Source organism: Delphinus delphis, chromosome 19, assembly GCF_949987515.2.
Source record: "Delphinus delphis chromosome 19, mDelDel1.2, whole genome shotgun sequence".
Lineage (NCBI taxonomy): Eukaryota > Metazoa > Chordata > Mammalia > Artiodactyla > Delphinidae > Delphinus > Delphinus delphis.
The window spans coordinates 12,624,634-12,649,212 of record NC_082701.1 but is presented as its reverse complement, the minus strand read 5'-3'; the positions used below and the strand labels follow the sequence as shown (position 1 = coordinate 12,649,212).

The 24,579-nt window shown below is 49.2% G+C and overlaps 1 protein-coding gene across 2 annotated transcripts in view; it reads left to right on the top strand.

The window, feature by feature from the left end:
* CCDC57 (coiled-coil domain containing 57) overlaps window positions 1-23,079 on the top strand; it is a 104,762-nt gene extending 81,683 nt beyond the window's left edge. The window contains exons 1-2 of one of the 2 annotated variants that reach the window (XR_009516906.1): window positions 18,742-18,853; window positions 22,689-22,813. Coding sequence is in view for 1 of the 2 variants with exons in the window: in XM_059996576.1 (XP_059852559.1) it covers window positions 22,689-22,891 (203 nt within the window). In the remaining variant the exon portion in view is untranslated. Of the gene's footprint in view, window positions 1-18,741; window positions 18,854-22,688 lie in introns of those variants that run through there. The other variant, XM_059996576.1, reaches the window with a different exon arrangement.
* The last annotated feature ends 1,500 nt before the right edge of the window (window positions 23,080-24,579 follow it).

The window sequence follows — 24,579 nt, the reverse complement described above, 5'->3', positions numbered from 1 at the left end:
TCCCTGCCCCTCCTACTCATGCCCCGCCCCTCCTACCTTTGCCCCGCCCCTCCCTGACGTCCTCCCCCTTCCTCCCACATGCACACAGAGCTGCCGCTTTGCCGGCCTTACAGAGTCCTGCTGCAACCTGGTCTCAAGGCAGGGCCGCAGCCTGACATCCTCGGCCCCGCTGCACCCCAGATCCCAGGGCCACTATAGCCCCCTCCTCCATCCTCCTGGATCTGTGGTTCGCAGGGTGTGGCCTCTCCATTCCCAGCCTCCTCTCACCCTAATTCTTGCTGCATCTGGACAGTACCCGGTCGGTCCCTCTTCTCCCCTCCCCTCCCCTCCCTTCCCCTCCTCCCCCCACTTCCTGGCAGCAGTGGCTCAAGGACTCCGACCCCATCTCCCCTCTTCCCCAGACACATTCAGCCCAGCTCCCTCCTGCACCTGTGGACTGTGGACACACCCCCACCCCATACCTGCGGACCGCTGACCCCTGTGCACGTGTGAGCACCCTCTACCTTCCTCTCCAGCACCTGCCTGTTCCTTGAATCCCTCCCTTGCTAAAGTTCACTCCCTACCTGGCTTTCTTCCCCCTTAGCACTAGCCTCCAGACCACGTGCTATTTTTCTCATTTATCTTGATTCTGTTCTGTCTGCTGGAAGAATGTAGGGGTGGGGGCAGCTTCCTTGATCCTTGACCCCTGGCCAGCACAGACAGGTACACAATAGGTGCTCAATCAGGATGTGCAGGAAGATAACTGGGAAGAATGGGAGCCCAGCAAGGCCTTGGGTCCGCAGCTCAAGGATCTAGAGGCTCAGGAAGCGCATGTGATTAGAGAAACAACCAAGCATTGTCTAAAAAGTTTAAGATTTGAAAGACAGACTCTTCCTGGATGGAGTATTAAATATTATAAAGACAGCTGTTTTCTCCAAATTGAAGTAACCAGTTAGTGTAACAAAATATGGACAGAGGGCTTCCCTGGTGGTGCAGTGGTTGAGAGTCTGCCTGCCGATGCAGGGGACACAGGTTTGTGCCCCGATCCGGGAAGATCCCACATGCTGCGGAGCGGCTGGGCCTGTGAGCCATGGCCGCTGAACCTGCGTGTCCGGAGCCTGTGCTCTGCAATGGGAGCGGCCACAACAGTGAGAGGCCCGCGTACCGCAAAAAATAAATAAATAAATAAATAAATATGGACAGAGTTTCTCTTGAAGCTAAAATAAGTGGATTTTCAAGTTCTAGAGCAATAAAATGCATGGGGAAGGGGGAGTAGCAAGCTGGGTGGCAGGCACAGAGCAGAAACCCTTCCCCAGCACGGCCTGCAAATCAGAGCCCAGACACAGCAAGGTGGGGACACGGCGTGCTCCCATCCTCACAGCCTGCACCCAGACTACACACTAAAACGCAGCCCAGGCGCAGTTAAATGCCTTAAAATCAAACCTAAAAATATGCAGAATTGGAACTATTTACAAATGACTAGAAGGTTATAACCTTAGATGTGACTTAAAAATCACAGATTTCTAAGGTATTCTTTCTTAACCTCAAAAATAACCCAACTAGAAAGATATTTTGAAGCAACATGACAAAGATCAGTCATATATAAATAACTCATCCAGGTTGACCAGAGGTACAGGGGCGGAAACACTCAGCCAGGGCAGTACCAGAAAATATGGATGTTTGACCTGTCAGCAAAGCAGCCCTTGGAGAGCTGATCCTGGGCCTAGAGGGGGCGGCCCAGCCGCTTGGCCTTCTTGGAGGGCATTTATTGGTGAATCTGCCCCAGGGGTGGTTGGGAGTCATCAGCCTCCCTAGTGTCCGTGCTGCATGTGCAGGCGGCCCAGGTTGGCATGACACGGCGCATCCACCAGAGCAGGGGGGCTCCAGACCTCGTCCAGCATGAGTGACACATCCTTGTGGCTAAGAAATAAACTAAAACAGCGCAGAGGGTTTTCAGTGAAAGTCAGTCTTCTCCGTTTCCGCTTCCCTGCCCACCTGGCCACCTGTCCCCTGCTCTTCTCCGGACACACTCTGCACTCCATGGCTACGGAAGCATGTATTTAAATGTGTGTGCGTATCCTCTTCCTGCTGTGTAAAGTGCTGTCTGCGGTGTTTCTCCATTTTGGTTGACACAGAGCTCACAGATCTTTTCAGTGGTTCAGTGGTCCTCTGCGTAAGTGCTTCCTTTCGCCTGTCTCACATTCACGGACACTCGGGTCGCTTGTAGTTTGCAGTACTTCAGCGAGTCTGCTGGTGTGGGTGGTTGCTTGTGGGAGTGTGTGGTCAGGTGAGTGTCTAGGAGTGAAATCGCTGGGTCAAAGGTGTGAGTGGTCTGAGCTCTGGGAGGTGTTACCAAATCGCCCTCAAAGAGTTGGTGCAATTCATGTTCATGGCCACAGGGTGTAAAGCGTCCTTCCTCACTCCAATACTGGTGGATTTTTCTCAAGCATTTTCTTTTTTTTGCCAGTCTGATAGGTGAAAATATGGGTTTTAATTTGCAGTTTAAATGATGGGTCAGATTGGCCATTTTATGTGTGGTTTGTATGTCGTTCAGGTTTGTACCCTTTTTTAAGGTGACTATGAAAGGTAGCGACAGAAGAAAATGCATGTTCGCTGTGGTCTTGAAGTCAGGACACAGAGGGTAGAAAAGTGCTCTAGAAGGGGCTGTGACCCCTGCTCTGGGAAGGGGGCTGGGCGTGGGAGGCGGGGAGGGGCTGGACATGACTTTTACAAATAAATGCAGCCTGAATGGGTTTTTTAAAAGAGAGGAGTCCAGCTAGAAGCTAGTATTTGTTGAGTGCCCACCTGTGCTAATGCCTTAGTGCCAATGCCACTCCCACAGTAAACCAATGCCATCCAACCACTGGGTCCCGTTTTCAAAACAGGACGCCTCACCGCCCAAGGCCGGAGTTCCCAAGTCCCAACCCTCATTCCACCCCCTGGAGTCCCAGAGGAAAGAGGCCTGACCTCATCCTCAGGGCAGAAGGTCAGGAGGGGCCAAGGTTGTCCCTGGGGTCACACAGATAATGGGCAGAAGCTCCTGAGGAATGCAGCACTCCTTCAGAAAGAGAGGCACCTGCCCGGCCCTGCCCTGGGGGCCGGACACACCTCCCCACATTTCAGTGTTCTGAGCACGGCCCAGCACCCCTGTGGCCTGGCTGGTGCTGGGGCTGGCATGGAGCGAGGTCCCTAGGTTTCTGCTGTGGGGTCTGAGAAGGTCCTGAGCAGTCCGGCTGTGCACCCTGCTTTCTCCTGGGTGGAGACTCTTCCCCTGGGTGCTCCCCACCCACTGAGGATGAGGGAGTGAAAGGGGATAAAGTTTTTAAAGGGTACAATGTTAGTGTTGAGGTCTTTTTCTTTAAATTTTTATTCTTCTGAAAATCATATTAGTTCCTCCTGAAATTAAAATTTTTTCCTTTAACGAGGGTTGCATAAGATTTTAAGATGGAGCATGCATGAGCCTGTTAACTGGTTGCTAATCCAAAGTTATTTTTAAGCCCTGTATAGTGAGAACATTTCTGTGCAGATCTCACTGTAGAGATGACACCTAAGTCATAGTTGCCAGGCTGTTCTGAGGATCCAGGAAGCCAACAAACAACCACCGCCTGTTCTCAGCCCAGTGCTTGCTCACATAGTGCCCGGTATCGCCATTAGCCCGGATCGCACTCTGCCCGCCACAATGGATTCCTCTCCCAGCAGCTCCTGGAGGCCAGGGCTCGACATTCAGATGAAGAAACCCAGGCCCAGAGATGCTAGGCTACTTGCCCAAGGTCACATAGCCCCCAGTTCGTGTACCAGGACCTGGCTGAGAAGGGTCCGAGACACCAGAGCCCCGGGCACCAGGCAGCAGGTGGCTGAGTGACAGGCGGCAGAGCCGTGCGGGCTGCAGGGCGGTGCTCGCTGGAGGGGGTTGGCGGCCCCGGCCATCTGGCCTGTCCGGCGGGGGCAGTTGGTGACTCCACTCCGTGGCTGCCCCTCCATGGCAGTGTGGCAGTGTGGCTCCAGCAGTTTTTTAAGATGATAGAAATCTTGTTGTTTATATAGAATGTGTCAGTTTTTGAATATTGGCAACTAATTTAAAAATCTAAGTAGGGCCAAATTGCAGCTCCGTCTGTGAGCTACAGACCCCTGGGAGCCAGATCCAACCATGCCTAGTGGTACATGGTCTGTGTGGCCTCCAGCTCCAGGGAGCTTGCTCCAGCAAAGCACCTTCTCAGACCGGGAATAAAATGACTGCCAGGTAAACTGAGATTCTCCTATTCTGAGAGTCACACATGATTGACTGCAGAGCAAACGTGCCAAGTCCCCCAGTCTCGTCTTCGTGGTTAGTGGGCCATTCTGCAGGGTGTCACCAGCCTATGAATAGGGCTAAGTGGGCCCCCAGGACACCAGCTCACCCTGGTCTTGTGTGTTTTTGAGTGAAGACTGTTCCGGACCTTCCCTGAAGGACGCTTGGACTCAGAAACAGCATTTGGGGCCAATCTCTGAAGGCAGATTGTGATTCAGCCACGGCTCTGCCGGCCCAGCTGTGCTCTGAGGACGTAGATACGTACTCTCAACACAGGACCTGAGAGCCACCTAGTCTGCACGCCCTCAAGACCAGGAGTATCACCATCTGGCCTCCCCACACGTGCTTTGTGTTTCTCAGTAAACCTAGGGGCTGAGCACAGGAGAGCAGATTCAGATGCCCCGGCGCTGCATTGAGTGAAAGATGGAAGGAGCAGCCGCCTGTGGTTGGACCTGTGATAAGAAAAGGTGAAATCTCACCTCAGAGAACAGTCTGTGATTCCAGGGTAAACACACCTGGAATATTACGTTCTCTTCTCCCCATCTGTGGTCCTCAGACCTGTGTGCAAACCAAAGAATTCTCCTTGGGTCTGAGACTCTGTCCTAGAAGGTGGGCACCAGGCTCCTGGTGCGTCACAGTGAGATGGCAGACCCAGCTCGGAGACTGGCGAGCCTGACCCATGGGGAGGGAGGCCAGCATGAGCCTGGGGAGGGGCCGTCCTCCACATCAGACACGTGTGAGGGTGGAACACGAGCCATCAGAAAGGCTCAGCCCACACTCTCAGCAGCCACTGTCGCGGCGGCCTCTTGGGGTGGATGGTAATGGGAACTGCCCAAGGGAGCACAGCCAGAGGCTCACTGAGCAACGTGACCAGAACTGTTCCAGGATCCGGGGGGACGAAGGGGTCCTGCCTTGTTTTGCCAGCATCACGTTTGTCCTTTTGGCTCTGCCCATTACTACTCTGAAGATGGGACTGAATGAGAGCCAGGTTCACCAGCGTGCACCCCCTGTCAGCATCCTCTGTAACTGCAGCCGAAGAAATCTAAGAACCAGTGTTCTGGTCAAAGGAGGGAGCAGTGCAGTATCTTGAATTAGGTGAGCAACTCCAGCTTCCTGCCTTTACTGATTATTATAACCTGAGACATTTTGGGAAGTACAGAGTATCCTCTAAACTTTTTGAGAAACAGATAGTCAAATAGATCTTTGTTAGCTATTTTCTTGAAGTTGTTATGATGAAACAACTTTTCCTGCCACTTAGGAAAACACTTGTGTTGAAATAACTTTTAAAACACAGTAAATACTTTGAGATAGAGCCAAATCAGCTTATACTTTAGTGATGTTTATTCTGGGGCCACAGCATGACCAGCAGTCCCTCCTGCTTCTGGCCAGGCTAAGGACTAGACATTAACATCCCTCCATAAACAAAATATATGAAACAACTGTCTTCAGACACTGGAAAATAAATAGCACAGGAGTGTGCTTCTTGAAAGAAGGGAAACAAATGAGGCACCTTTCTGGTTCCCCTGGATTTCTGCTGCAGGCACAGGGAGGGGAACACCAGGCAGGGTTCAGTGCCTTCCTGGGTGGAGGAAACAGGAACTGCAGTTTGGGGAGGCAGAGGGGCTGGAAATTGCAGGGAAGAGTCCAGAGAAGCAGGGGGAGGGATATGCAGAAGAGAGCTCCAGAAGTCTGAATAGGGATTATCTTGAGTCCTTACTGTGTACTAGCCCATAGATGTACAGAATAAAACTGCACAAACCCAGGCAAAGGAAAGACAGCTTATAAGCGCAACCATTTCCAGAGCTCTCATGGGGTGGGTAGATATTCAAGCTCCAGCCTTCATTCAGTGGATACCCAGAGAAGTTACACCTTGGTCGTAGAGCTCACTGTCTCTGAAGTGCAGGCCCATCTAGACTTACTTTAGAAGAGCTTAAAAACAATCTTTGAAATGACCAAATGAGGAACCTAACTGCCTACAAAACAAAGCCCAACACTCTAAAAAAAAAAGTCGAAATTTCAGCACAATACTTAAAATGTCCAACAGCCAGTTAAAAATTATAAGATTTTTGAAGAAACAGGAAAATGTGATCCAAAGCCAAGAGGAAAACCATTCAATAGAAAGAGGTCCAGAGATGACAGAAATGAGGAAACAAGCAAAGACGTTAAAAGGACTGTTATGACTATTTTCAGGTATTTAAAGGAAAATACGTACATAATGAGAAGAACTGAAAATATAAAAAAGAACCAAACAAAACTTCGAGATGAAAAATACAATATTTGATAAAGAAAATACATTGGATGGGATTAACAGTAGAATAGAGATGGCAGAAGAAAAAACAGGGAACTTGAAGACATAGCAATAGAATCGACCCAAAATGACACACAGAAAGAAAACATGGGGGATGGAAAACAGCCCCAGCAACCTGGTGGAAGATAGCATCCATTAGTCTTAACAGAGAGGAGAGAAAGATGGGCAGAAAAAGTGTTTGAAGAAATAATGACTTTTTTTTTCTAAATTTGACGAAAACTCTTAACTCACAGATCCGAGAAATTTGTCTACCCCAAGCATCAGGATAGACACATGGGCACAAATGCAACCCAGGGAATATCATAATCAAGTTTCTGAAAATCAGTGATAAAGTAAAATCTTAAAAGCAGTCAAAGAAAAATAAAAGACACATTATATGGAGATGAATGAAGATAAAAATTATGACAGGCTTCTCTTCAGAAACTGTACGTGCCAGAAGACAAGGGATCATTGTCTCTAAGCCAAAAGAAAAAGGAGCTGCCGAAATAGAATTCTATACCTAGCAGAAGTATCCTTCAAAAATGCAGGCAAAATAAAAACGTTCACAGACAAACAAATCAGATAGAATTAATCACCAACCGACCTATGCTACAAGAACTAGTAAAGGATGTTCTTCAGGCAAAGGAAATGACAGCAGATAAAAACTGGGGTCATCAGAAATATAGAGACAGCAGGGTGGGTTTGTGGGTAAACGACAGAGATAACCTTGTGTTTTTCTTTGAAAGATCACTGGCTGTTTAAAGCACACATGATAGCAGTGTACGATGGGGTTTGTGATACGTGTACAAGTAAAATGTATGACAAAATGGCATAAATGGTGGGAAAGGGAAAAGGAAGTACACTCCTGTAGGGCTCCCATACGTGAAGTTGTATAATATTACTTCAGCGTAGAATGTAATAAGTTAAAAATGCATAAACCATAGTGCAACCATTCAAAAACAAACAAACGAAACCCACAAAGAAGTATAGCTAATAGAGCAGTAGTGGAGATATTGATAAAATGGGATAAAAAACATAAATTCAAAAGTAGGCAGGAAGGGACTTCCCTGGTGGTGCAGTGGTTAAGAATCTGCCTTCCAATGCAGGGGACGCAGGTTCTATCCCCAGTCAGGGAACTAGATCCCACATGCATACCGCAACCAGGAGTTCGCATGCCACAAGTAAGGAGCCCACGAGCTGCAACTAAGGAGCCCACAAGCTGCAACTAAGGAGCCCATGAGTCACGGCTAAGGAGCCCGCCTGCTGCAACTAAGACCCAGAGCAACCAAAATAAATAAATTAAATTAAAAAAAAAATCTTGGGGCTTCCCCAGTGGCACAGTGGTTGAGAATCCGCTTGCCAATGCAGGGGACACAGGTTCGATCCCTGGTCCGGGAAGATCCCACATGCCGCGGAGCAACTAAGCTCGTGTGCTACAACTACTGAGCCTGTGCTCTAGAGCCTGTGAGCCACAACTACTGAGCCCACATGCCGCAACTACTGAAGCCTGCACGCCTAGAGCCCGTGCTCCACAATGAGAGAAGCCACTGCAATGAGAAGCCTGCACACCGCAACAAAGAGTAGCCCCCGCTCACCGCAACTAGAGAAAGCCCACGCGCAGCAACGAAGACCCAACACGGCCAAAAATAAATAAATAAAATTTAAAAAAAAAATCTTCACAGAAACATCCAGATTAACGTTTGACCACAGATCTGGACACTGTGGCCCAGCTAAGTTGATACATAACATTAAACATTAAAAAAAAAAGAAGTCAATTAATCAGGAAGATATAACAATCCTAAGTGTGTATGCCCCTCATAAGACAGCTTTAAAACACATGAAGTGAAAACTCACAGGAATGAAAAGAGATATAGACACATCCGTAATTACAAGTGGAGAGTTCAGTGCTTCTCTATCAGTAAGTGATAGGGCAAGTAGACAGAAAATCATTGGGGATAGAAAAGACTTGTTCCTCACTATTAACCACCATGACCTAACTGACATGTTTAGACCTCTCCGGACAATAACAGCAGAATATACAATCTTTTCAGGTACACATGGAACAGTCAACAAACTAGACCATATATTGGGCCATAAAAACCCGTCTCAGTAAATTTAAGAGGATTAGAATCATACAGAATATGTTTCCTGACCACAGAGGAATTCCACTGGAAATCAATAACAGAAAGATATCTAGAAAAAGATCCAAAAATTTTGAACATAGAACACTTCTAAATAATCCATTGATCAACAAAGAAATCACAAAGGAGTGCTTAGAAATTTATACCTTTAAATTCTTACATTAGAGAAGCACATTGGTCTGAAATCAGTGATCTCTACACCTTCACCTTAAGAAGCTAGAAAAATAAGGGACTTCCCTGGTGGTCAAGTGGTTAGGACTCCGCACTTCCACTGCAGGGGGGCATGGGTTCAATCCCTGGTTGGGGAACTAAGATCCCACACGCCATGTGGCATGGCCAAAAGAAAAAAAAGAAGATAATAATGGAATAATAAGAACAACTACATGCCAATAGTTTCACAAATTAAGTTAGATAAAATTGGCAAGTTCTCTGAAAGACCCAAGTTACCAAAAACTGATTCAAGAAGAAATAGAAACGTGAATATGCCCGTATTTATTTAAGCACTTGAATGTTTAACTTAAAACCTTCCCACAAAGAAAACTCCAGGCCAGGTGGCTTCACTGGTGAAGTCTATAAAACATTTAAGAAAGAAATAATATTAATTCCACCCAAACTCATTTTCAAAAAACAAAGGATGAAAGAAGATATTCAATTCATTTTATGACACCAGCACTACCCTGACACCAAGACCAGACAAAGACATTACAGGAAGAGAAAACTCTGGGCCAATATCCTTAATGAATATAGACCAAAAAATCCTTACTAGAGTATCAAATCCAATGATACGTGAAAAGCATAGCACATCCTGACCCAGTGGGTGTTATCTCAGCAATGACAGGTCGGTATAACATTAAAACATCAATATGCTATATTAACAGATTAAAAAAGGAAAACCATATGATATGTCTCAATAAATACAGAAAAAGTATTTAACAAAATTGAACATCCACTCATGATTTTTTAAACCCTCAGCAAATTAGGAATAGAAGGGAACTTGTTCACCCTGATAAAGGGAATCTATGAAAAACCTGCAGCTAGTATTTCACTTGGTGGTGAAAGGCTGATCCCACTTTCACACTTGCATTCCACACTGTGCTGGTAGTCCTAGTCATGTAAAAAAGCAGGGAGGCTGGACATACAGAATGCAAAAGAAGAAGTAAAACTGTTTCCTCCACACACTGCATTATCTAGTACATAACAATTGTAAATAACCTACCCAAAAAAAACCCTACTAGACCTAAAGAGTGACTTTAGCAAAGGCCCAGGATATGAGATCAATATACCAAATCCATTATATATCTAGCAATGAAAAACTGGAAATTGCAATAAAAATACCATTAACAATAGCATCCAAAACCATGAAATACTTAGGGACATACTAAACCAAATACCTGTACACTGAAAAAAAAATCATTGCAGAGAAAATTAAGACCCAAATAATGGAGATATAGCATATTCATGGATCAGAAGACTCAATGTTAAGATGTCATTCCTTGCAAAATTTATCTATAGATTTAACACAATCTGAATTAAAATCCCAGCAGGCTTTTAAAATTGAAATTGAAAATTAAAATTTACATGGAAATGCAAAAGATACAGAACATCCAAGGCAATCCTGAAAAAGAACAGTTGAAGTCACTTAAACTACCTGATTGTAAGACTTACTGTAAAGCTCTAGTAAACATGACAGTATGTTGTTGGCATAAGGACAAAAAATAGACACACACACACACACACACACACACACACACACGGTGATTGATTTTTCAATTAATGTAACTTAAGAGGAATGGATTGTTTATGCAATTAATCGTGCTGGAACAACTAGATATCCATGTGGGGAAAAAAACAAAACTCTTTTACCAAATACAAAAATTAAATCAAAATCTATCATAAGCCTAAATTTAAAGTTAAAACTATAAAACTTCTAGAAGAAAGCATAGGAGGAAATCTTTGTGACTTTGGGATAGGCAAAAATTTCTTAGGATTAAAAAAAAGTTCCAACCATAAATGAAAAAAATTTGCTAGATTGGACTTCATCAAAATGTTAAAGTTCTACATCTCCAATGACACTGTCAAGAAGATGAAAAGATAAGCCACAGGCTGGGAAAAAATATTTGAACACATATCAAGGACTCGTGTCCAGAACATTCAAAGAACTTTACAACTCAGTAGTAAATGAATAGCCCAATTTTTAAAATAGCCAGAATACTAGAAAAGACACTTTACAATAGAAGAGATACAAATGGCCAGCAAGCCCATGAAAGCTACTCATTGTTAGTCATCAGGGAAATGCAAATTTAAACCACAGTGAGGCTTCACTCAGGTAACCGAAAACATACAAAAACATGACAATATCAGTGGTAGCGAGGATGTGGAGGGGCTGGAACTCACACTGCCTGAGGGAACACAGGATGGTCAGCTGCTTTGGAAAATAGCTTGGCAGTTTCTTAAAACTTTTTTACTACACAACCCAGCCATTCAATTCCATGGTAACCGTGGGAGAGAGATAGAAACATGCACGCACCGGAAGGCCTTAACGTGAATGTCAGACTGGGAACAACACAGATGTCCATCAACACATAAATGGAAAAGCAAATTACTATGTAGCCGTATGGTGGACCACTACTCCACAAGCAAAAGAACTACCGATACATATGACAACAGGAACTCAGAAACATTTCTTTGATCTCTGGAAGAACCAGACATCAAACAGCACCTAGTGGGGCTTCCCTGGTGGCGCAGTGGTTGAGAGTCCGCCTGACGATGCGGGGGACACGGGTTCGTGTCCTGGTCCGGGAGGATCCCACGTGCCGCGGAGCGGCTGGCCCCGTGAGCCATGACCACTAAGCTTGCGCGTCCGGAGCCTGTGCTCTGCAGCGGAGGGGCCACAACAGTGAGAGGCCAGAGTACCGAAAAAAAAACAAAAAACAGTACCTAGTGTACGCTTTTTATGTGAAATTCTAGAAACGAGCCATATAGTCAGTAATGACAGAAAGCAGATTGGTGGTTGCTTAGGGCCGGGGGTAGGGACGTTTGGAGTGATGGAAATGTTCCACATACATGGATATATACATTTTCTACAACCCATTGAAATGCACACTTAAAATGGATACATTTTATTGTTTGTAAATTATAGCTCAATAGAAGTTATTTTTTTAAAAAAAACATCAAAGGATCTCCTGTGTTTAGCATCACCCAGACAGCAGCTGGGAGCTTCTGCTCTCTATGTTCTCCTCTCTACGTTCTGTCTCTCTCCTGCCCCATGGTCCCTTCCAGTCTCAGTTTCTAGTCTAGGAGATCTGCGTCTGTCACAGGCAAACCCAAGAAGGGCCAAAGTGAGAAAGACACCAGTGTCAACTTGCCTCACATTTGATGGCCGCTGCAGGTCCTTGCAGAATTCTTGTAATTCCTATCAATTTACTCAGGTTCTCTTAATTATCCTCCACTATGGCACTCAGGACTCCTAGGGGAGGTCATTACTGTCAACAGTGCCCTCTTAGCGGGCCCCAGGGCCTCTCGGAAGGGCCTCAAGAGCCCTGGTGGGTGGGAGGGATGAAGGAGCCTCTGGCTTCCTACCCTCATCCCAGCCAGAGCTGCCCTTCCCTGCAGGCCTGCACTCAAGATTTTGTTTAAAGAAATAGTACCTCAACTTTAAAAAGCATTAGAATCAGCGTATAGAACAAACCCACTTCTGGTTTCTTGATTCATACGCGGTCATTTGCTCTCTGGAGAACACTGCAGATTTCACACTCACTTTGTAAAGAGAGGGTGGCCTAGATCCTCCTTCGCTGAGGGAAGGCCCCCAGGTGCTGCAGGCAGAAGCAGCAGTGGAAATAGTGGCCACCCTCTGGCCACAGACAATGATGACAAGGCATCCGGCTGCATCCCAGTGAGACTTCATTTACAAAACAGGTGGCAGGCTGGTTTCGAGTCTTCTTGCTATTTCCAGTACTTTATCCTATTTGCTAGATGGTTACAGTTCTGTAGAGAAGTGCTCTGTAGTAAGCAGGCTGATCTGTCTACCCGCCTTGCTGAACTTCCACATTAACACTAATAGTTTGTCTTTGGTGCTTTTTTCCCTAAGTGGATGATCTTGCTGTCTTCAAATAGTGGGTGTTTCTTCCCTTCAGTACTTATAGTCCTATTGAGTTTGCTTTCCTTACAGAGCTGGTTGGGGCCCTGGAATCATATTAACAGGAGTGTCATCATGGACATCTTGTCGCATTCTCTGAGTTGAGGAGGTTGAGGCTAGTTTTCCACTAAATAAAGTGATTGCTGTGTGTTTTTAAAATATAACATCTATCAAGTTAAAATTTTTTCTTTTTTTTTTTGGTTGCATTGGGTCTTAGTTGCAGCAGGCAGGCAGGCTCCTTAGTTGCAGCTCACCGGCTCCTTAGTTGTGGCATGTGAACTCTTAGTTGCGGCATGCATGTGGAGTCTAGTTCCTGGACCAGGGATTGGCCCCCTGCATTGGGAGTGCAGAGTCCTAACCACTACGCCACCAAGGAAATCCCTTCCCTTACATTCTTTTTTTTTAAAATAAATTTATTTATTTATTTATTTTTGGCTGAGTTGGGTCTTTGTTGCTGCACGTGGGCTTCCTCTAGTTGCGGCGAGCGGGGGCTACTCTTCCTTTCAGTGTGAGGGCTTCTCATTGTGGTGGCTTCTCTTGTTGTGGAGCATGGGCTCTATGCATGTGGGCTTCAGTAGCTGTGGCTTGCAGGCTCTAGAGCGCAGGCTCAGTAGTTGTGGCGCGCAGGCTCAGTAGTTGTGGCTCGGGGGCTCTAGAGTGCAGGCTCAGTAGTTGCGGTGCACGGGATTAGTTGCTCCGCCGCATGTGGGATCTTCCCGGACCAGGGCTTAGAACCCATGTCCCTTGCATTGGCAGGCAGATTCTTAACCACTGAGCCACCAGGGAAGCCCCTACATTCTTGATTTACTAAGAGTTTTCATCATAAGTAAGTGTTAAACCTCATCAGCTGTTTTTCTGCATTGATTATGATAATCATATTTTTTTTTGCTTATTGTGGTGAAATATGGTGTTAGATTTTCTGATATTGAAACAGCTTTGCATTACTGGGATAAACTATACTTGATAATGATATATTTTTAATACTTATTTGATTTGATTTGCTAATGTTTATATACAGTTTTTATAGCTACATTTATGAGTTAAACGGGCCTGTAATTTTTTCTTGGGTGGTCCTTATCTGGTTTGGGAATGTAGATTACTTATAAAATGAGCTGGGTAGCTTTCGCTCTTTTTCTACTTTTCTGAATAATTGGAATAAGATAGAAATTGACTATTCCTTGAAATTTTGGTTTCTTTGAAAATTCAGTAGAACCTCCTGTAAAGCCATCTGAACCACCAGTCTTTGGGGAGGGAAGTTTTTTGTTGTTTTTTTTGTTTTTTTTGTTTTTTTAACATCTTTATTGGGGTATAATTGCTTTACAATGGTGTGTTAGTTTCTGCTTTATAACAAAGTGAATCAGTTATACATATACATATGTTCCCATATCTCTTCCCTCTTGCGTCTCCCTCCCTCCCACCCTCCCTATCCCACCCCTCCAGGCTGTCACAAAGCACCGAGCCGATATCCCTGTGCCATGCGGCTGCTTCCCACTAGCTATCTACCTTACTACGTTTGTTAGTGTGTATATGTCCATGACTCTCTCTCGCCCCATCACAGCTCACCCTTCCCCCTCCCCATAACCTCAAGTCCGTTCTCTAGGAGGTCTGCGTCTTTATTCCTGCCTTACCCCTAGGTTCTTCATGACATTTTTTTTTCTTAAATTCCATATATATGTGTTAGCATACGGTATTTGTCTTCTTCTTTCTGACTTACTTCACTGTGTATGACAGACTCTAGGTCTATCCACCTCATTACAAATAGCTCAATTTCGTTTCTTTTTATGGCTGAGTAATATTCCATTGTATATATGTGCCACATCTTCTTTATCCATTCATCCGATGATGGGCACTTAGGTTGTTTCCATCTCCGGGCTATTGTAAATAGAGCTGCAATGAACATTTTGGTACATGACTCTTTTTGAATTTCGGTTTTCTCAGGGTATATGCCCAGTAGTGGGATTGCTGGGTGGGGAGGGAAGTTTTTGATCATCATTTCAATTTCCTTAATAATTGTTGGACATTTCAAATGGTTTTGTAACTTTCCATTTCATCTAGATTTTATTAACTTACTCGTGAATAGGTCTTTATGACATTCATTTTTACCCAGTTATTCCCCTGCCATGTTCATTTTCTCTCCCTTTTTTGGATCAGTCTTGGCAGAGGTTAATCTTATTAATCTCTGCAGATAGCAGTTTGGGTTCTGTTGATACTCTGTGCTGTTTGTTTTCTTGGAGATTCTATGTCACTGAAACTTGCCTTTAACGCTGTGACATGCTTTTTCCTGTTCCCAAGTTTGTTCTGTTCCTTACTCTCCCACTTCTCCCATTGGAGGCTAGCTCATCTCCTGGTAGTTTTAACTGTTAGTATTTCCAGATAAGTGTATTTAAAGCTGTTTCAGCTCTGTCCTACAAATTCTGAGATTCAATTCTAAATATTTTTTTAATTCACTATTTGATTTCCTGTATAACTCAAGGATCATTCAGTAATACATTAGTCAGTTTCAAGGCAGAAGAAATTTGGGGGAATTTAGATGTTGATTTCTAATTTTATTGTATTTTATTTGGAATGAATTGAGACTTGTTCTGTGACCTGATATGTGGTCTGATTCTGTGTGTGGACTGTGTTTGGCTAAAAAAAAAAAAAAAAAAAAAAAAGTGTGTTATCTGCCTATTAGTTTAGACGTCTCTGTGTCTAATAACTCATGGTAATTAATTCCATTGACTAAGTCTTTGCCATCTCTGTGTGGGTTTGTGATCAACAGGGGTGATTAAAACCTTCACCTACCGTTTTGGATTATCTATTTTGCTCTGCAGCTCTGTCAGATGTCATTTGATATGTTTTGAAGTTGTCCCTTCACCAGAACACAGAGTTCTTCTTTGCCCCTTATGACACTTTGTGCCTAATTCTATTTTTTGTTTTGTTTTGTTTTCAATTTTTATGTTTGTTTTCTTTTGGCCTCACCACACGGCTTGGGACATCTTAGTTCCTCAACCAGGGATCAATCAAACCCAGGCCCCCAGCAGTGGAAGCACAGAGTCCTAACCACTGGACACCGGACTGCCAGGGAATTCCCTGTCTTTTGTTTTAAATGGGTCTTTTATACAACATCTTGTTGGATCTTGTTGTTTTTTTTTTTAATATAAATTTATTTATTTATTTATTTTTGGCTGCGTTGGGTCTTCGTTGCTGCACGAGGGCTTTCTCTAGTTGCGGTGAGCAGGGGCTACTCTTCCTTGTGGTGTGCGGGCTTCTCATTGCGGTGGCTTCTCTTGTTGCGGAGCACGGTCTCTAGGCGCACAGGCTTCAGTAGTTGTGGCTCGTGGGCTCAGTAGTTATGGCTCGCAGGCTTTAGAAGGCAGGCTCAGTAGTTGTGGCGCACGGGTTTGGCTGCTCCGCGGCATGTGGGATCTTCCCGGAGCAGGGATCAAGCCTGTGTCCCCTGCATTGGCAGGAGGATTCTTAAGCACTGTGCCACCAGGGAAGTCCTGTTTGTTTTTTTTAATCCAATTTGAGAATTTTTTTCTTCGTTGCTGAGCTTAACTCATTTATGTTTATTTAGTTCTTATCATTGGGCTTAATTCTACATATTATTTACTTCCCATTTATTTACTTTCTGTTTCTTTTTTCTACATTCCTGCCTTTCATTGGAGAAATCAAGTTTTCTGCTGCTGCACTGTAAGTTACAGATTCTACTTTTACCCTAGGATAATTTCACTCACTCACACCCATGTTCACGCAGCCCTACTGATTTCTCACACTTGTTACCACTTTCCTGTTCCCCCGCCATAGGCACGTTCTTTACACACTCCCCTCCTCCCCATGACCGGCTGCCCCACCCCATCACAGCCACAGCGTCTGGAATTCTCATTTTGGGTCGTTGTGGGTCTGCATGGGTTTGATTTCTCTGTTTCTAACGTCTCTGGCAGCTTCTTCGGGATTTGTTTTTCTCCTTCCGTAAGCACTCCTCCCAAGAGTATACTCAGTGTGGATCCTTATATTGAACCAGAATTTGTATCCCACTTGTCTGAGAACCCCTCGTGCCTGCATCCCTGTAGGGATTTAAAGTTTGTGTCTGACAGATTCTGTCCTCCATCAACATCCTGTAAGAATGCTGTTCAGTCCTCAAGTGAGCATAATAACAATGTAACTAATCCCGGGAAATGAGCGATTTGTTTTTTAACTCGGGAAAGACAGTAAAAGATTTCCTGGGCTTTGCACGTGTGGCTCTGGTGGCCAGGTTTCTTGTGATTCGAAGGTTCAGCCCTGAGTGATTTTGGCATCATTACACATGCTACTCCGTTTATATTTTAGTGTAAAATAGAGAGCCAGTTACAATCCTGAACTACAGATGTCACACACAAGTGAGCAGGAAATCTCATAGCGTAAAATTCTGTTGTTTAGCTCTCCACAGACCCTGCTACAAACATGTGGGTTTCGGGGTTCACTCTACAACCAGGGCTGAGCCTCCCTGGTCCATATGGGGACTGAGGGAACTCTGCAGATGGGCAGAAAAGCCCAGCCATCTACAGAAGGGGCTCCCAATTCATGGGGTGGGACGTGGGTCAGGCGTTCAGAGCTGCACGGGCACCCTCCTCCTGGCAGTGCCCAAGGGAGGCCTGACAGAGGGGCAAGAGCTGCATTCTTGCTTCCAGCCCAGCGGCTGCAGGTTGACGGTCCTGGACTTTTGCTCTCGGCCCAGCTGCACCACCTCTGTGTCAGGACGGGGGTCCCGCAGTCCCCGTGTAGGGGCCGGGTGTGAGGCAGGTGTGTGCCCAGGAAGCTTCGCCTGGAGCCAGGCCTGGCACCGTGGCGGTACTCGGCAAATGCCACACTTCTGCTCACACGGTCAGTCGTTCCGGCAGCCCAGGCCCCTGGAGAGGCCTCCTGGCCTCCTTGCCAGCCTCAGGCCTCCCACTTGGGCTGAAATCAGACAGGGAGCAGCAGAGAAGCTGTGGGGAGCTACCGGACACACAGTAGGTCTGCGCAGAGCTCACTCCCGCTGGCCGCCTGCCCTGCAGGGCACGACTGTCACTGGCCTCTCCTCCTGAAGGGGGTGGGGTGTGGTGTTTGCGGGGGTGGGGACCCAAAGCAGCCCACAGGGTCCTCAGGCTCATCGCCTGGGGCCTGGTCCGGACTCACGGGGCCTGGAACAAGGCAGGCAGCCAGTGTGCTTGTGGCTAATTGGTGGCCCTCCCGAGGGGGCAAGTTTCTGTGGAAGAGGAGAGTGTTGCCTCACTCACAGCTGTCCCCTCTCCAAGAAGGAGCAGAAGGCAGCCCTTCGAGGCGTGTGGCCTGCCGGTCTGCACCCTAGGTGGGCAGCCCCTCCACATGAGGATCTCCAGTGGTGCTTGGGTGCCTGGCCTGGCCTACCTGGGGGCAGAGCCCCCACAGGTCCCTTTGAAAGTGTACCTTTCATGAATGTCATCTTGTTTATCAGGTTTTCAGGCTTTGATCTCTGGAAAGAAGGCAGATCAGAATCTACCCCGCCCCATGTGCCCTCCCTGCTGTCCCCACACATGCCTTACAGAGGACACAGGCTCTCTGGGTGCAGCCTGGGCACTCGGCTCCCCCCCACCCCGCCAGGCAGCCCCGCCAGCCCTCTTCCCTCCAAAGGAGGGACCCAGCCAGGCTTGGTGGCCCAGCCTCTGCTTTCTGCCACTTGACCCCAGCCCCCACTGCCCTGACCTCTGTCCTGGTGCCATTTCCTCCTTGCCCACGCCTGCACTCATGTGCCTGGCGCCTGCCCACCTGACCTGGCCTCTGCCAGCCCCTCTCCTCTGGGGAGCTGGGGCTCAGACAGGCCCCGAAAAGGGGTAGAGTCACCATGGAGGCGGTGCCAGCTCTCCTCACGTCCTCTGCCACAGAGTATTTCTGCTAAGTCCCCTGCCCAAGTCCTGGCACCCTGCGGCCCGGCAGCCCTTCCCAAAGCCCAAGATGGAAACCACACTGGGCCACACTGAGGGACGCTAGCAGACAGTCCTGGATGAGCCCAGAACCAGGGAGGAGGTACCCCCAAAATGATGGTAAGCAGGAGCAGTTAGGGGTTAGTGTCAGGCCTTAACTTCAGGAAGGGAGGGGGAGGAGTGGTGATGCTGCTCTGTTAACCAGGTTGGTCGGGGCAGCGTCCCCAGCCCAAGGCTGGGGGTGGCTACAGGACCCTGAAGGAGCTGGCGTTTCCTGCCTGCCCTTCCTCCACCCTGCTGAGTAGAGTCAGGCCTGGCAGTGTCCTCCCAGAGCCTCTGCACCAGGGGCCAGCAGCAGCTCCCGGCAGGGCACCATCCACACCCATCATACACGGAAGGCTTGGGGCGCTATCCCAACAGTGGTGGGAAGCCTTGGAAGGATTTGGGGGTGGGGAGTGTAACGGAATCTAACTTTTAACCACTGATCCACAAGGAGGCCCAGGGTGAGGGTGAGGAGACCTGGGGGTGTGACTCCCCCAATTTGAGAAATGTTGAACTTTGGGGCTTAAGGGGCTCCCAGGGAAGCAAGAGAGAGGTCTCGACAGAAACGAGGGGCCGCCGGCACGCAGAGGTGGTCACCCAGAGAGGAGAGGGAAGGACTGGCTCGGGCAGCTGAGGCTGAAGTGAGCCTGAGGAGGCCTCGTCCCCTGTGGCCAAGGCCACAACTGGCACCTGCGTCGAGAGCAGCCACCCAGCTCCAGTGAAGGCTCTGGAGAGCCGCGGCAGACATGGCGCCATACCCCCTTTCTCAGGAGTGCAGCTGAGTCCCCAGCCCTTCCAACTGCCCTTCCAGGCCTGGCAGGCATGCTCAGGGTCGCCCTGAAAGCAGGCAGCCTAGAAGCCAACTCAGAAGGGAGCTGACCAGCAGCTCCGAGCCTCCAGAGAGCTGTGCTCAAAGAGCCAGCCCTAGGAGGCCCTGAGACAGGAGACTAGCCCACTTCCCCCGGGCGCTGGTCCACAAGAACTTCCAGGCTCAAGGTCATTACAGGCGCCAGGAAGGTTGTGGGGAAGGCCACCCACCGTAAGTGCAGGCCCACACCCCCCTTGGCACTGTCAGCCCCTGCAGGGCCCCCCGTCCTGCTCCCGGGTTCATACTGGGAGGTCTTCGGCATCTCACTGAACCTTCCTGAGAGCTGGAGCTGGACCAGCAGCCCATGAGAGGCAAGTGCTGTGCCCCCAGATTTCCCTGAAGCCTGATCAGAACCAGTGCAGAAAGACAGCAGAGCAGGTCAGGCAAGGGAGAGCAGGCAGAGAGCACGGTGGGAGCCTCGCTTCCACACACCAGCTCCTGGTCCGAGTGAGGGCGCAGAGTAACCAAGCGGAGACCACGGCTCGGGCACAGGGAGTGTACTGAGGAGAGCAGGCCTGAGGTGTCCAGCTTCGTGCCTGAGCCAGGACTGCCCTGCCCCGGGAGCCTGTCCTGGAGGAGCCAGTCACCCCCTCAGGGTGACACTGCAAGGAGAGGGACAAAAACCAGAGCCTGCAAGGCCACCTGTGCCATCCTCCCAGCCTCGGCTCAGAGGCCCTGCCCACAGGCAGACAGGTGGGTCTGCCTGGCCTGTGCTCCCAGCACACAGTGGAACCACCTGCCTGGCATCCGGCTGAACTGGCAGACAGCTCCTGACAGCTGGGCACAGGGAGCTTGGCCTCCCAAGCAAAGGTCTTGGGGCCTGGGCTGGCCCTTCTCCCTCCACCTCACTTTCTCCAGGAGCCTCCAGGTGGAGACTCTGGGATAGACTCAGGTCATGCCCACAGAACCCCTGAAGGGCTGCTCCCTCGAGTTATAGGGAAGGACCCCCAGCATCACAGCGGTCAGGGTCCTGACCCTGCCCCTCCCCAGTGGCCGCTGCATTCCAGAAGGAAACCAAGTGAGCAGCATGGAGCTGACCAGAGATCCCTGTATAAGTACTTGTAAAGGCATCTGGGGTGGGAGTGTCTCTGTGTAGAGAGGAGGAGTTCGTCTGGGGTTTAAGAACCACAGACACGGGCGCTTTCCCAGAGAAGGAGAGGCAGCCATGGCCAGTGGAAGCAGAAGGGAGCCTGGGGACGTCCAGGGACGCACTTCCTCACCCCACTCCAGGACCCGGCGCATGGAGGCACTGGGCAGGAGGAGAGCAGAACCTGGCCCAGCTTTGGGGCTGAGGGCTCTGGGGAGGCCACTGGGTATGACCCCTGGAGGCTCCGGGAAAGGAGGAATGGTTCCAGATATCTCCAGAGGCCAGAGGAGCAGAAAGAGCACAAGATGAGAGAGGGGGCCAGGGCCTGGGTGCCCCTGGCAGACCCCGAGCTCATGGTGCTGGAGTCACTGGAAGAAGCCCAGCACGCAGCCCTGTGTGTGTGCTTTCAAAGCCCAGGCCTTTCCCATCTCCCAGCTCCACACCAGCACTGTTCTTTTCCTCCAGAGGCTGTGCAGCTGGCCTGTCCTCGGCCTCAAGTCTTGCCCAGGTTGGTTCCTGTCGTCCACCTGTACAGCACGCGGCCATGCGCTGGGCAGGCCTTCCAGAACTCTCCCCACAGCGTCCTACCACCAGACCCAGGGGGGTGGGCTCGGTGACACTGGGTAGACGGTGTGCGTCACTGCAGTGTGTGTCACACGTGTGAGATGCCAGTGCCAGTTGGCCAGGCCCCACCTGTCTTTACACCCTGGGGCAGCATTGTCTTTTATTTTACTTATTTTTTGGCCTCACCATGTGGTATGTGGGATCTTAGTTCCCAACAGGGATAGCACCTGTGCCCCCTGCAGTGGAAGCATGGAGTCTTAACCACTGGACTGCCAGGGAAGTCCCAGCATTGTCTTTTTGTGCAGACCCTCCTGGAGCTCCAGACCCCAGTCCTGCCTGCTGGGCCAGCCCAGGAAGGAGAGCCGCCCCTGAGCTTGCATCTCACAATTGCTTTTTATTTATTTTTATTTTTTATACAGTTTTTAAAGGGTTACACTCCATTTACAGTTATTACAAAATATTGTCTCTATTCCCCATGTTGTACAGTACATTCTTGTACATCTTCTTGGTACTTCTAAAAAAGAAATACAGGGCTTCCCTGGTGGCGCAGTGGTTGAGAGTCTGCCTGCCGATGCAGGGGACATGGGTTCGTGCCCCAGTCTGGGAAGATTCCACATGCCACGGAGCGGCTGGGCCCGTGAGCCATGGCCACTAAGCCTGCGCGTCCGGAGCCTGTGGTCCTCAATGGGAGAGGCCACAACAGTGAGAGGCCCGCGTACCGCAAAAAAAAAAAAAAAGAAAGAAATACATTCTTAGTTCTAAAAACTAGGAAAATAGAGAAGAGCTCAAAGAACTTTTTAAAAAATCACCTATGGTGCCCTAGTGCAAAGACAGTCGTTGTCAATATTTTGGAAGTGCTGCCCTGGAGCATTGGCCCATACCTGTGACACGTGGTGCAGCTCCCGGTCCTTGGTCTGTGCCTGGCCACGCGTGTTGGGGCTGCTGCGCGGTTGGAGATGCCCGGCAAGCATGGCCAGAGGGCAGGGGGTGGTTGACAGCCTGGGAAATGCCTGGGAAGTGTCGTGAGTCAACCATTAACCCTGGTACCTCCGTGGGACCTATTGCGAAATATGCACGACAGGGGATGTCGTTTTCAGGCCAAATGTCCTGAGTGCCCAGTGGAGGAGCAGGCCCAGGCCCTGCAGAGCATCTGGAGAGCACGTGCCCACACAGACCTTCTTTGCGGGGACACCAGGGCCAGAAACCCCAGGAACAGCTGTTGCCCCGGCATGGGCTCCTGCAAGGAACCAGGGCAGGCATGGGGTCTCTGGTTCCTGCTGGCGAGCAGCTCGGCCACTCGCACTCAGTGAACCCAGCTCTCTGTACACACCGCATCCTGCCCCTTCCTGCCCCATGATGACGCACCCTCCTTTCTCTTTTCTCTTCACTGCTAGAGCACCCAGCACCTCCAGCAGCCTACAGCCTCCAACACCCCGAGGGGAGCTCCCTGGCGCCTTGGGCGGCCTTTGCCGTCGAAGGGATGAAGATGGAAGCCCAAGCAAGGGGCAAGCCTGCCAGACACCCCAGGGCTCATCCTGCAAAACCTAAAGGCTGCCAGCGGCCCCCCAAGATTCGTAACTACAACTCCAAGGACTGACCTCCTCGAACCGCCCCTCCCCACCCCTCCTCCTCCCTCCCCCGCCCCTCCCCCTTCTTCTCATCCCTTCCTCCCTCCCCCCTCCCCATCCCTCTCTCCCCACCCCTCCCCCTTCTTCTCATCCCCCTCCTTCCTCCTCCTTCCCCTTCCCCCTTCCCCTTTTCCCCCTCCTCCTCCCTTCCAATCCATCTTGGTCTCTTCCCCCTCCTCCTCCTTGGTGGCTTTATCTCCATATCAGGGGTGTGTGTGTGTGTGTGTGCGCGCGCGCGCGCACATGGGTGGGCACAGTGAACTGAAGAGCAGCCTCCCCAGTGCTGCTAAGGCGCCTCGTGGACCGATTGCAGAGCCCCGAATTGTTCTTTTAACTTGGGAAGGACAGTAAAAGAGTTCCTGGGCTTTGCATGTGTGGCTCTCGTGGCCAGGTTTCTTGTGATTCGAAGGTTCGACCATGAGTGCTTTTGGCATCATTACACATTGCTACTCCTGGGGCCTGGTCTGGACTCACGGGGCCTGGAACAAGACAGGCAGCCAGTGTGCTTGTGGCCAGTTGGCGGCCCTCCCAAGGGGGCACATTTCTGTGGAAGAGGAGAGCATTGCCTCACTCACAGCTGTCCCCCCGCCAAGAAGGAGCAGAGGACAGCCCTTCGAGGCGTGTGGCCTGCCGGTCTGCACCCTGGCTGGGTGCAGAGGTGGGCAGCCCCTCCACACGAGGATCTCCAGCGATGCTTGGGTGCCCGGCCTGGCCTACCTGGGGGCAGAGCCCCCACGGGTCCCTTTGAAAGTGTACCTTTCATGAATGTCATCTTGTTTATCAGGTTTTCACGCTTTGATCTCTGTGGAATGAAGGAAGATCAAAATTTACACAGGCATATTGATGTCCTAACCACAGATGCACTGCTCATCCTGGGCGCAGTGCTTGGGGAGCTGCGGAGGCAATGGCAGGTCACTTCTGATGTGCCAGGAAGGAGCACGCTGGGAACAGCTTTGCTGCCAGGTGGCGGGGGTCTCTATGCTCTGCTGTGTCTGGCATGTGGCCCTTTAAGTGAGGTGTTGCCATATGACTTCCTTTAGATGAAAAAGTGAGGAGAGATGCCCTGTCGCTTTCCCTAGAAGCACTTCAAAGCCCATGAGTCTCCAGACCTCTGTGGTACAAACCAGGGACTCAATCCCAGCCACCCAGCCTGTAATCGTCCCATCACCTGGGCTCCTGGCAGGCTGCAGTAAGCAGAGCCCTACTGACCAGCAGGAAGTGAGCCTAGGATAGCTTAAGACACCAAGAGTTGGGGACTTCCCTGGTGGTCTAGTGGGTAAGACTCCATGCTCCCAATGCTGGGGGCCTGGGTTCGATCCCTGCTGGGGGGACTAGATCCTGCATGCCAATCCCGCACGCCACAACAAAGATCCCAAGGGCCACAACTGAGACCCGGCGCAGCCTAAATAAATAAATATTTTAAAATAAATAATAAGACGTGGTCTTTAAAAAAAAAAGACACCAAGATTTGAGGGTGTTTGTGCAGCACGGTCCAGCCACTCCTGGTCCAGGTTACCAGGTGTCTGAAAAGGTCTTAAGTAGGAAGGAAAAGAAAATCCCACAGAAAGGTTGTTCGGGACAGCAATTCAGCTGTGGGATCTCGGGGCCCTCTCTCCCCTTTTCCTGTCCTGCCCTTTATTCCACAGTGTGCGAACCA